The sequence below is a fragment of the Lotus japonicus genome, chromosome 1 (genome assembly GCF_012489685.1).
Source record: "Lotus japonicus ecotype B-129 chromosome 1, LjGifu_v1.2".
NCBI classification, from domain to species: Eukaryota; Viridiplantae; Streptophyta; class Magnoliopsida; order Fabales; family Fabaceae; genus Lotus; species Lotus japonicus.
Window position 1 is genome coordinate 86484648 of NC_080041.1, and position 14096 is coordinate 86498743.

Below are 14096 nucleotides of genomic sequence, written 5' to 3' on the forward strand. Positions count from 1 at the left end.
TCTCATACCATGCTCTGGGAGCTTGCTTCAGACCGTAGAGTGATTTCTTCAATTTGAACACATGGTCTGGTTTCTTTTCATCTTCAAAACCTGGGGGTTGATGAACATAGACTTCCTCTGAAATATAACCATTTAGGAAGGCACTCTTTACGTCCATCTGATGTAGAACTATGTTGTGATTTACTGAGAAGGAGATCAACAGTCTGATTGCCTCCAGTCTTGCTACCGGAGCAAATGTTTCAGTGTAGTCTATTCCTTCCTGCTGGCTGTAGCCTTGAGCAACTAGCCTTGCCTTGTTTCTGACTACATCTCCTTTCTCATTTAGCTTGTTTCTGAATACCCATTTCGTTCCAATAACATGGACATTCTCAGGCTTCTTCACTAAGCTCCAAACATCGTTCTTGGAAAATTGATTCAATTCTTCTTCCATGGCCAGAATCCACTCCTTGTCCTGAAGAGCTTCATCTATGGACTTGGGTTCAATTAAGGACACCAATCCTTTCAGACTCAGCAAGGTCTCTTCAGAGGGTCTGAAGGCAGATCTGGTTCTGACTGGTTCATCTTTGTTGCCCAGAATCAATTCCTTAGGGTGAGCTGCAGTGATTCTGCTCTTCTTCAGAGTTTGTGAGTTAGAGGGACCAGCTTCTTCCTCTGGTTCATCTTCCTCTGGCTCAACTTCCTCTGGAGCTTTGCCTTTGTCAGAAACATTAATGCTTAAATCTGCAAACTTTTCAACTAGCTTTGACTGGTCAGAGTCAAGCTTATCATCAAATCTAACATGAATAGATTCTTCAATAGTCTTAGCATCAGTATTATAAAATCTAAAACCTTTAGATCTATCAGAATAACCAAGTAATAGACACTTAGAAGACTTAGCATCAAATTTATGCAATCTATCCTTAGTATTGAGAACATAACAAACACAGCCAAAAGGATGAAAATAAGAAATGTTGGGTTTTATGTTCTTCCACAATTCATAAGGAGTCTTATTCAGAATTGGTCTCACAGAGATTCTGTTCTGAATGTAACATGCTGTATTTACTGCCTCTGCCCAAAAGTGCTTAGCCATGCCAGTTTCTTGGAGCATGGTTCTAGCCATCTCCTGAAGAGTTCTGTTCTTCCTCTCAACAACACCATTTTGTTGAGGAGTTCTGGGACAAGAGAAATCATGTGCAATTCCATAGGAATCAAACAGACTCTCAAACTTGTCATTCTCAAACTCTCCACCATGGTCACTTCTGACACGCACAATCCTACAAGCCTTCTCGTTTTGCACTTGAGCAATGAAGGTAGAGAACACAGCATGAGACTCATCCTTGCGGGTTAGAAACTTTACCCATGTCCAGCGGCTATAGTCATCAACGATAACCATCCCATATCTCTTGCCACCTATAGACTCAGTTTTCACTGGTCCAAAAAGGTCGATATGCAGAAGTTCTAACGGCCTTGAGGTTGAGACAACATTCTTTGCCTTGAAAGGGACTTTTGTGAATTTGCCTTTCTGACATGCTTCACAAAGAGCGTCTGAAGCGAACTTCAGATTGGGTAAGCCCCTGACAAGGTTTAGCTTGCTCAGCTGAGAAATCTTTCTCATACTGGCATGCCCTAACCGTCTATGCCATACCCACTGCTCTTCATTAACAGACAGAAGGCACTTCACATTCTGAGCCTCCAACTCAGATAATCTGATCTTATAAATGTTGTTCTTCCTCTTGCTGTTAAACAGAACAGAGCCATCGATCTGACTTACAGCCCGGCAGGACTTTTGATTGAATATAACATCATAACCCTTGTCAGCTAATTGACTTATAGACAATAAGTTATGTGTTAAGCCGTCTACCAATAAAACATTATCAATGCATGGACTACTATCTACACAAATAGTACCAGTACCAATAATTTTACCCTTTTCATTTCCTCCGAAGCCAACTTCGCCTCCAGGCTTAAGTTTCAGCTCTCGGAACATACGCTTTTCTCCCGTCATGTGACGCGAGCATCCACTGTCCAGATACCATGATTGGTGTTTCAGTGGAGCTATCAAGGATATCTGCAACATAGATAATCTTGTCCTTAGGTACCCACTTTCTGGGTCCTCTTTTGTTAGTTACCCCAGAGGTTCTGATCACCTTGGGAGTCTCAACATAATATTTTAAAGAAATGTTTGCATGATATTTAGTCATAGAGAAAGATCCCTTTTTAAGAGGGTTTTTAGCAACTTTAGCAGGCACAGGATCAGGCAATATGGTACCAGAGGGAACAAAGCATTCATACAAGGATTTAGCTTTAGACACAGAAGGCTCATTTCTAATTGGTTTAGAATAGCCAATGCCATGCATTCCATTTCTGCTTACGCCATAGATCATTGAAGCCATTAAGCTTCTATCCACGCTTTTAGCTAGGAATCTTTGAAAAGACTTTTCATACTTAGATTCATTTCTACAATCAGAGGCATCACAGGCAACAATTTCTTCTAACTTAGCAATCTGGTTCTTAAGCACAGAGTTAGAATTTACCAAAGCATGATTTTCATTTTTCAAATCAGAAATAATTTTCTCATGTTCAGAAGGAGCCTTGGAAACAGCAGATAAGTTCTTTTTCAACTTTTTATGCTTAGACAATAAAGAGTTATACTTATCCATGATATCAGACAAAGCATGTTTCAGTTCAGAGGTAGAGAAAGAAGAGAATACCTCATTTTCATCGTCTGAGTTAGGATCTCCTTCTGATTCTGAGTCAGAGTCAACAGCTTCCTTTGACTCTTCTCCTTTGTCTTTGATAATGGCCATGAGTCCTTGGACTTCACCATCAGAGTCAACATCCTCTGACTCTGATTCATCAAATGTCACCATCAGACTCTTCTTGGTCTTGAAGTGCTTCTTTGGCTTCTTGTCCTTCTTCAATTTTGGACAGTCACTTTTGTAGTGCCCTGATTCTTTGCACTCAAAGCAAGTGACTTCCTTGATTGATGACTTCTTCTGACCTGAGGATTCAGACTTTCCTCTTGCCTTTCCAGAGCCTTTGAACTTGCTCTGCCTGTGCTTCCAGATGCGGTTGAGTCTCTTGGAGATCAGAGTCAGCTCATCTTCATCAGAATCTTCTGATGCTTCTTCAGATTCTTCTTCTTCAGCTTGGAGAGCCTTTGACTTCTCAACCTTAGCCTTTTCAGATTTGGATTTCAAGGCTATGGACTTTTTCCTCAGATCTTGCATCTCTGAGCGCTTCAGCTCATGGCATTTCAAAATGCTGATGAGTTCTTCTAAACTCATATTCTCAACGTCTCTTGTGAGCTCTATTGAAGTCACCAAAGGCATCCAACTTTCAGGAAGACACCTGATGACCCTTATGACATGATCTTTTGTTGTGTAGCTCTTGTTGAGAGGTCGTATGCCAGCTACAAACAATTGAAATCTGGAGAACATTTCTTCAATGGACTCATTTGGCTTCATGATGAAGGATTCATACTTTTGGATCAAAGACAATGCCTTTGATTCTTTGACTTTCTTGTTTCCTTCATGAGACATCTTCAGAGAATCAAAAATGCCTTTAGCAAACTCACGATCTGTAATCTTCTGGTACTCCTCATAGGAAATAGCACTTAGAAGAATTGCTCTTGCTTTGTGATGTTGTGAGTACAGCTTCTTTTGATCTGCAGTCATCTCTGACCTTGGGATCTTCTTGCCATCTGCATCAACTGGACGCTCATAGCCATCCACAATAATATCCCAGAGATCTGCATCGAAACCCAGAAAGAAACTTTCCAGTCTATCTTTCCAATATTCGAACCTTTGACCATCGAACATAGGAGGCTTTGCGTTGTAACCATCTCTTTGAGTTTCACTGGTGGTGGCAGCCATTGTTTTTCACACCGGCCCGGATCACTGAACACTGTTAGGTGTGGTAATCAGAACTTGCGCTCTGATACCAATTGAAGGTATGAAAAACGGTAGAAAGGGGGGGTTTGAATAACGTTTTCAGTACAAAACTTCCACCTTAAAGATTTTGACAAATCTTACGAGAACTTAAGTGCTAAAGATAAGAGATAGAAAAGTACACAAGGATTTTATCCTGGTTCACTTGATAAATCACTCAAGCTACTCCAGTCCACCCGTTAAGGTGATTTCTTCCTTCTTAGAATGAATGCAATCCACTAATCAGGTAAGAGTTACAACTGCACTTGAAACCTACAAGTGACTAACAATTACACTGACTTAGCTCACACTAAGATTCACTCTCTTAGTCTTCTCTAGGATCCGATCAACCTTGATCTCCTAAAGGAACTAAACAAACTGTTTATCAAAGAATTGTTTACAAGAGATTTGCTTCTAAAAAGCTAATAGTAAACACAATGAATTTCAGATGAAAGAAAGCTTAGAATATTTTGAATATGTCTTGCACGTATGTATTGCTTCTTCTTATTCTAGCCGCTTCTTTCAATCTTCAGCCTCTATATATACTCCAAGGATTAGGGTTGAGCGTTGCATGGGAAATGCTACCGTTGGAGGGCAGTTCTGGAAAATCCAGCTTCTGCTGTGGCTGAGAACGTTAGGTAGGTCGTCAGGAAGGTACACTTGCTTTTGTACTTGGATAGCGACTTGACCTTTAAACCTAGGAGACTTCTGATCAGGGGATGCTTCATATTGAAACTTGTGAAGCCGGTTGATCAGAGTCAGAGGGAAAGTACAGATCCTCTGACCATTGTATCTTCTGATTCTGAACTCAGAGGGAAGAACATGGCCTTCAGAGTTTCTTGCTTCTGGACTTCAGAGTTTCCACTATTCAGCTTCTGGATCTTCAGAGTCTTCTACACCATCAGAACATCTGAACCTTCAGTGTTTCTTGGTTATCAGAACTTCTGGATCTTCAGAGCTTCTAGCGACTGAGTCCACATCAGAGTTTGTATTGCTTCAGAACTTCTGAAGCTTTTCCACTGTTCATACTGAACATGGTGAATGCGAAAGCGTTGCTTGGGTTACTCTTTGTACACAGTGCTTCTGATTTGTGTGAGATTGAGTTGAGGTCAGAGTCTGTAAATAGCACACTCAGAAAAACACGTTAGAGTACCACAATTGTTCATATCAAAAGGTTAACTTGTAATCGTCAAAACATAGAGTTGTACTACTAGATCAAAACTTGATCTTACACAAGGATCGAACTCTAGACCTCTCGGCCATAGAGGCTTTGATACCATGTCAAACAATCACTTATCCCAAAAGCTTAAGCTGTTGGGTAAGGGCTAATTTAATGGCTTTATGTTATGACTGATGATTAACACAACAAAGAAAAATTAGGTTGTGAAAATGCCGAAGTGTGGATGTCGAACCAAAATATTTTCGATTAAAAAATCGAGAGATCTTAAACTTGGAAAGAACCAGTCAATAGTTGATTGGATCGAAACAAAATCGGTTAACATATTAGGGGGATACAGAATATTACAGATATGTGCTACAATTTGTAGCATATTGGAAAGACTTCTAATAATATAAACAAGTGAAACCTAATGGAATTCTATGATTATGATCAAACTTTATCACACAGATGGAAATTAAAATCAAATAAGACTAGGAGAGATATAAAAAAAGTTATAACAAAAAAAGATCATTCTATATGTACTTATCAGAATGAAAGAAACATTAAAGATGTTCATAAACCAAGTAGCTTCAGCTCATCAGTGCAGATATGTGATGGTTAGTATACAAATGTAGAAATTAAATGCTCCAACTAAGGTCATTATTAAAGTCACTAGCTAGAAGCTAGCCATCTGGAATCCCGAAGATTGTCGCTTGGCTTAGGTACAATGAAAATAAATGTCGTATAGATCTTGTGCGCCTGTAACTTGATGGTCTTGGGAAGATATCATGGATATTCCATCGTTGCTTGGATTGAAACCCATGAGTTGATCATTGTTGTAGTCACAACTAATCCATTCAGGTTGCACATTTTGGATGCTAGTCTTCTTCTGTTGCGCCCCTCCAACTTCATAGTCATTGTTTGGATTGAAAACCATGAGTTGATTATTGTTGTGACCAACATTAATCCATTCAGGTTGCACATTTTGGATGCTAGTCTTCTCCAGCAGCGGTGAAGGCATTACTTGAGAAGATAACATGGACATTCCATCATTGCTTGGATTGAAACCCATGAGTTGATCATTGTTGTTGTCGCTACTAATCCAGTCATGTTGCACATTTTGAATACTAGTCTTCTTCTGTTGCGCCCCTCCAACTTCAAAGTCATTATTTGGATTGTAAACCATGAGTTGATTATTGCTGTGGTCACAATTAATCCATCCAGGTTGCAGATTTTGAATGCTAGTCTTCTCCAATTGCGGTGAAGGCATTACTTGAGAAGATAACATGAACATTTCATCATAGTTGCTTGGATTGAAAACCATGAGCTGATCATTGTTGTTGTCACGATTAATCCATTCAGGTTGCACAGTTTGGATGCTAGTCTCCTTCATCTGTTGCGGCGGTGAAGACATTATTTGAGACTCTTGGATTAATGGAAGTGACTTGTCTTCAATTGGTGTGGTATTTTCCATAATATCAAGAAGTGTGATATCATGGATACTAGATCTCTTTTTGTTGTCATCTTTCCCTCCTTCAGAAAGCTTTTGCCTGATATAGTACTTTTGAGCATGGCTTGCTACTTGGGTAGGAGTCTTTGACACCACAAACTTCCGAGCGATATTTCTCCAAGCCCCTTTGCCACACTCTTGAAGTCCCAGAAGAAAGAGCCTGAAATTCAATGCCAAAAACTCATGTCAAGAATTGGACAAAAAAACAATTAGAGGTTTAATTGAAAGTTGAATTTGCATAAAACAAACCTAAATGAACTAACTAAATTTTATGTTTAACAAATAATTTCAACAATTTTCTTCATGTTATTTTTTTTTGAAAGCAGAACATAATATTGATAAAAGACAAATAAATAGTGGATAGAATAGCACGTTCTAAACGTAAAACATAAAAAAAGAAAAAAGAAAGATATAAAGACAATTAATGATAAGGATTGTGAATATGAAACTCACTTGTGTTCATCTTCTGTCCAATGAACCACTTTCTTTCCCTTATTCTCAGAACTCGATTTAGTAGCGGACCTCTTTTTGCTTCCACCATCACTGTGGTCACCAACCGCCTTCTCCGGTGAGAAAGAAGAGTCAAGAAAAGGTGGAACTAGACCGGCTTCTACTCCACACATATCTTTTTCCAATTTCTTGTAGTGCATGATCACATCAAGAACAGTTTTTCTTGGGAGTACGGCTGCCACATTCTCCCAACGGTCAGGTGTATCTTCATCAAATATAGCTAGAGCATATTCAAACGTCTTGTCTTCTTCTTCAGTCCATTCTTGATTGCGATACAGAGTTGCCATAGCTTCAACCTCACCAATAAGAGAGTGAGAACCCAAATTTATAAAGAAATGCACGTAGAAAGTTAAGTTTGATCTCAAGTGCACAAATTCTTAATCATTCAAGAGTTGCTTTTATAGGGAATTACCTAGATTCGCCCTAGTTTCGGTAGTCAAATAATATCTTAATAATGTATCTTAGATAATTCTAGTTCATGACACGTGTTAAAATATACTTACTCACCTAAAAGTAACCTAATTTTATTAATTAGACAAATCTAATATGAAGATAAAGATTTTCTCTCCGGTGAAATCTTTGGAAACAAAAATTATTTTCTGTATTTAATTAGATGGAAATGATATTTTTTTTCCTAAATCACGCACTTTTTTCACAACCAATTTGTTTAATTATTAATTTAATCGTTAGTTTTAACTGATCGAAAATCAAATGTGGATAGACTAGTAAAAAGCTTATTGTAGAAGCTTAATGTGGATAGACAGAACTAAAAACTCATAATATCTCCCTTAAAATGCAATATTATTTTTTAGAATGAAAAGTACTAGTAATATTCACTTTAATACTCTTTTATTAACATTCTTTTATTAAATTTTTGAAATTCATATGAGATTCACTGATAATATGATCCTAATTTCAACTTAATGGGAATCACATGAATTTAAAATTAATCAATAAGTGTGTTAAAAAAAAAAGTAAACAAGAGTTTTGCTATGAATAATATATAAAACTTTATTGTTTACGTTTTAAAAATAAAGCTTTTTCTTAGTAGTGTTAGTTAGACGGTTAGACGGTTACACTTACACAGCTAGAAAATTGGATTGAATTTTTTCATTATTAATTTTGAATTGAAAAGCTATTTTACATTATTATTTTCTAAGTAAATTATTTAAATTTTGATTGGATTAATTTTTTTATCTTAAAATCAGTTTAAATCTGTAGGTGCGTTATTTTTAAAAAAATATAGAAACAAACAATCGTGAAATTCACCGGAGTAAAACAAAATATATGAAGATAAGATTTACTCTCCGGTAAAATTTGCTCAAAAACAAACACAGTTCCTTGCGGTATTTGGCGGGAAATTCAGTTATCACCAACTTCATAACAAAACACGTCACTGGTCACGCTCGTTGTTCTCTCCCATCAAGGTCAAGATAGTCATTTCATCATTATACACAGGGTCAAATCCGTCATGACAGCACCACACTTTCTGAAAAACAGAGTGATATACAAAGCAGTGTTTGTTACTTTGATCATTCATATACATACCTCCCTCCAAATCTCTCTATCACTTCCTCACATTCCCTCCAAATTTTCACAGAAAAGAAAATGGAGATTCCTCATCGACGCTTCTTCTGTGCAACTCTGTTACTCTTTCTCGCATCGTTCGCCGTCGTTTACACCGTGCTTCATCCATCGCAGTTGAAGCCACCTCACCTCCTCAAAACAAAGGTTTCCGGCGAGAATCACCTCCGTGCTGTTGGAAACGCCGCCGGTGCCGGTGCTCACTCAAACACCACCGCCGTAACCGTACGTCGTCGTAACTAATTTCTATTCTCTCACCGTTGATCTTACACAAAATTAATTAAACTGATGAAACAGTGATTTCGAATTTTCAATTATCGATCGGTCGGTGTTAGTTTAGTTTAATTTAATTTGTTTCCATAAATGTATATAATTACTCTGTACTGATCATGTTTTATGTAATTAATCGAGTGTGTGGATCGATCGGAATGAGAGAATTAATTAATATTAATTGCATATTGTTGACAGAGGAAAGGGGAAAATGTGAAGAGGAAGAGAGAAAAGCGAGAAGAAGAACTAGCACGAGCAAGAGCTTCAATGCGGAGGGTGGTGTTACGAGATAACAGAACCGTTCTATCTTATCGTAACGACGACGATAACTTCCCAACTGGATCTGTTTATCGTAACCCGCGATTATTTTACCGGTAATTATCTTAATATCTTCCACATTTTGAATTAATTTCCACATTATTAATATTGATAATTGATGATAATGGAAATATTATTATTCAGTGCTTTGCTTATAAGTCACCGTCACCGTATAAATGTGCTTTTTTGTGGCACCATTGCATGTTATCGATGATTTCTGTTTTTCTTGTAATGGAAGATAGCTATAGCTAGAGCTAGGAGTAGGAAAATTAAGTGCGCCCGCATTCATTCGCTTTCAGAGTTGTATGTACTCATTACAATGATACAAACTTGTAGAAAAAGACCCTTTTTGCTGCGTGTAGTATCACTTTTATCGTGACCTTGTTTGTGCTAATGCCATGTGGTCACCCCCCAAAGAGACTCATATGATTTCTCTTTTGTTTATAATCTTGTTGTGAATTAGTGAAATCATAGTAAGCTAAGTTTCCAAATCATGATTAACTGAGTTTGCAGCTTATTAAGCCTAGTATGATGGCGTGTCTGATTTCTGGCCCAAATCCATTAACATCATGAAGTAAATCTTTTGGATTCGTATAAAGAAGTGATTTGTTATATCTCCATAGGTGAATGAGTTCGAATCTTTCTGAACATTTTTAGTTAGTTTGTATTAGCGATATAATTTTATCCCAAGAGTTACCCTATTTATAGAATAATTTTTTTATAGAAGTGTGTTATGAAAGTAAAATTAAAAAAATTAATGTTTTATTCACATCTCATTTCTAGCTCCATGTGGAGTGATAAAGAAATAAAAGGGAGATGTGATAGGAAAATGGTTTGTTAACCCCCAATTAGCTACACCAAGTCTAGAAGAGAGACAAATTAAAAAATATGATAGATTATGTGATGAGAAAATAAGAAAGAAATAATAAGAGAAAGTATTGAATATAAGGTGGAAGAGAAAGTGAGTGCAAATATATCAAAACTTGATATATTATATGATCCAATGTAAAGAAAAAAGAAAAATGAAATTAGTATAAAAGAGAAAATGAGTGTGAATATTTCAAAATTTTAAAAAGTTTTAAATAGAAATCATTTAATTTATTGAGATAAAAGTACTAAAATAAACATAACATAAAAAAAAAGCCAGGGAGTGAAGAGAGGAATGAATGGGTAGTATGTGATAATTTAATAATGAAAAAAGTTATTTCAAACTTAAAATGTGGGAGAGGCCACTTACTTTAAACGTAAGTCTCTCCAAACTCGCACACTTTATAAAATGAAATGACTTTTAGAAAAATTGTGAGCATTATAGTACACATTGCCTGTGTCATAAGTCACCTAATAATTTAAACAGTAAGTTTCCCATTATGATGATAGCATAGCTAAGGAAGTTGATCTCACACACTTGATATTGGGCTTTGTTGGCCCAATTTGATTTCCTCCACTGCACATATGATAATGGGTCTTATGTTTGGTTGACACATTATTTCCACCGATAATTAGAGAGAAAGGGGATTAAAGAGAAAAGTGATAAGTGATAAATAGAATGTGGTCGAAAAGAGAGATGGAAAGTAAAAAATGAGTCTCAAGTGTGTTATACTAGTTATTACTATGATAGAAACCATTACTTTTATTTTGGAAAAATATATTTAGGCAAACTGTAGTGTGTACGTACTCCCAATCCCAAATTTAGAAGAGAAATATAATGTGAGAGGAAGATATATATAAATAAAAAAATGAGATGAAGAATAAGTGAATACATTGTTAGAGGTATAAAATCTGGTTTACTTTTCATATCTTGCTGCCTCAATGCCTTTTCATTAGCCATACTCGAAGTACTGCCTGACACACAGGACCATGTTGTTCCATAATTTCTGCTGGAAAGTTTCAGAATGTTTTGGGGAAAAGGGAATACAACAGTTACTTTCTTATACAACCTTCATTACCATGTGCTTATTTGCAGGAGCTACTTGGAGATGGAGAAGGTATTCAAGGTGTACGTATACCCAGATGGGGACCTGCCAATTGTTCACGATGGCCCTTGCAAGGACCTATACTCGATTGAAGGGAGGTTCCTCCATCAGATGGAACACGAAGTTGGAAGGTTCAGGACATATGACCCTAACGCAGCTCACGTTTACTATTTCCCATTCAGCGTCACATGGATGGTCAAGTATCTCTACATAGCCAATTACGACGTCACTCCTATACAGCGGTTTGTCGCTGATTATGTGAGAGGGATTTCCACGAGGCACCCTTTCTGGAACAGAACTCATGGTGCTGATCACTTTATGCTCGCTTGTCATGATTGGGTATGTTCCCTTCCCTTTTTCCTTACGCCCTGTTTGAGGTTGATGCTGATTTACAAAATCACAACACAATATTCATGCTTTGTGTAAAATTGTATGAGTGTTTATTAAGGCTTTTCATTCATTCATAAATCATAACTAGTTTCTTTTTCATCACATTTCTACACAATTTACCTTTCTCTCTTTTATTTTTCTTTTGTAATACATCACCAGAGGATTATAACCTTTTCATATATTAGGTGAGAGTATTAAGTACTTTAATCATATAAGGCACATGCAAAATGTCAAGTAAAACTTTATCTAATATCTACATCTCTTTTCACAAAATTTAAAGGGTTTCACCTATAATTATTTCATAAATAATAGAGACAAAATTTCAAACATATCAAAAACATGAAAGTATTTTTTCACATAATACAATCAACAATCATATCTTTTACTTCCAACTTTTTTCCATTTCTATCTAGTGTGAGTGAGTTTTGGCCTTTTGGGTGTTAAGTTTCCCTACTTTGATACATGTAAGGAGGAGAAAAAAATTGAAAAATGTACAGTGTAGAGATAAAAAAAATTTAAATAGTCTTAATTCATAAAGCACTGTACCTATAAATTTTATCTCTCACTTCTTATCACATTACATCATATCTCACATTCATTATTTTTCTCTTTTCTCTGCTTTCTTTCTTTGTGTGTATAGAGCCAATAGATTTCTATAAATTGTGAACGTAACCAAAATGTTTTGTAGATACTCTACTTAGGTGTTTTACATGGGTGTCCATGCTATTGGGCTGTTTAATAATAGGATTCTTTTGAATAATTTACAAAACAGATTTTGTTCTCACTTATCTATGCTATATGCTATATGCAGGGCCCTCATGCATCAAGGGGCGATCCTTTCCTTTACAATACCTCAATCCGGGTCTTGTGCAATGCCAACACTTCTGAAGGTTTCAATCCTCAAAAGGATGTAACTTTGCCAGAAATCCACCTATATGGTGGTGAAGTGAACTCTAAACTCCTGTCACCTCCGCCTGACAGCGCCCCACGCCCCTATCTCGCCTTCTTTGCGGGCGGCGAGCACGGCTCAATCCGCTCCACTCTGCTCCACCACTGGAAAAACAGAGACAATGATATTATGCAAGTCCATGAGTATCTCCCAAAAGGCCTAGACTACTATTCCTTCATGCTCACATCCAAGTTCTGCCTTTGTCCAAGCGGGTTTGAAGTGGCTAGCCCGAGAATTGTGGAGTCAATTTACGCCGAGTGCGTGCCGGTGATCCTATCAGAGCATTTTGTGTTGCCTTTCAGTGATGTTCTGCAATGGGATGCGTTTTCAGTGCAGATTAATGTTTCAGATATTCCAAGGCTAAAAGAGATTCTCAGTGCAATTCCAGAGAGCGAGTACTGGAAGCTCAAGCAGGGAGTGAGAGCTGTCAGGAAACATTTTACTCTGAATCAGCCTGCTAAAAGATTTGATGTTTTTCACATGATCTTGCACTCTATATGGCTGAGGAGATTGAATATACAACTCAGGTACTTTTATACTTAGACATGATCAAGTATATAGTATAGTGCCATTACTCACACTCATTTCACCCTCCCTTATTTCTATCCCTCTCATATGCTTGTATAAGAAGTTGTAGAAAATGTGTGTAAAAATAGGATTTCTTTTGAGTATTCAAATTTATCTCTATAACTATAAAAATGACAAATTAATTGAAACTTATTTACATCTCTGAGTCCCATAATTGTTTCCATTGGAAGATGAATTCCAAGACCAATGCTGGCTTGGAAACTGGCTCTGCAGGTTATTCTACTCTACTGATATGAGATGAAATGGATCAATGTGGGAATTAATTCTTTGATGAGTGTTACAACTTACTAGAAATTAAACCCGTGCGTGCACGGGTTTGTTTTTAAGTTATGTGTCTATTATTTGTAAAAATAATTTATGTAATATGAAAAATTATTGAATAGTAGATAATTAAGAATATGATAAACATATGTAATATAATTACATTAATGAAGTTCAATAAAAAATTTATTGTGCACTAATTTTCTAGGTTTTTTTTTGTATAAACATTTGGTACCGGTCACCCTTTGGATATAGCGACAGATTCGAGATATAGTCACAATTAAGGTTTTTCATCCCTCCCCTATAGTTTATTCTGTGGGGATCGAACCCGAGGGCTCTTCACACACACTCAGTCTGCGTTGCCAACTGAGCTACCCCTCTTGGGTTAATTTTTTAGTATATTAAAGAACATATTTTATATTTTATGTTTCTTTAATAAAAATTGTTTTCAACTTATTTGGTGATTATATGTTTAAATAGTAATGCACTCTCAATATTAAGTAAAATGATGAAAATATATAATTAGAGCTCAATAATTCAGTATGTGTTTGTGTAAAATCATATATAAAAGTAAAAAGACTTTTATAAAGTAGTATTTACCTCTTGCTTTCATGTTTTGGCAATAAAAGTAGTGTTTTCAGTTGAAACTTTATGGGAAGTGTGCTAAGGAAAGTTT

The 14096-nt window shown here is 36.5% G+C and overlaps 1 protein-coding gene across 1 annotated transcript; it reads left to right on the forward strand.

Moving 5' to 3' along the window:
* The first annotated feature begins 8640 nt into the window (after positions 1-8640).
* Positions 8641-13385, forward strand: LOC130732169 (probable glycosyltransferase At5g25310). The gene is made up of 4 exons (XM_057584276.1): positions 8641-8896; positions 9140-9315; positions 11223-11571; positions 12434-13385. The coding sequence occupies exons 1-4, from the start codon at positions 8696-8698 to the stop codon at positions 13112-13114; spliced, it is 1407 nt and encodes a 468-aa protein (XP_057440259.1). The 5' UTR covers positions 8641-8695; the 3' UTR covers positions 13115-13385.
* The last annotated feature ends 711 nt before the right edge of the window (positions 13386-14096 follow it).

Bases quoted from the DNA above. Each gene is read 5' to 3' on its own strand.
- LOC130732169 (XM_057584276.1), top strand. From the start codon at position 8,696: ATGGAGATTCCTCATCGACGCTTCTTCTGTGCAACTCTGTTACTCTTT. The intron at 8,897-9,139 runs GTACGTCGTCGT...TATTGTTGACAG, and splicing joins CAAACACCACCGCCGTAACC to AGGAAAGGGGAAAATGTGAA. The intron at 11,572-12,433 runs GTATGTTCCCTT...TGCTATATGCAG, and splicing joins TGCTCGCTTGTCATGATTGG to GGCCCTCATGCATCAAGGGG.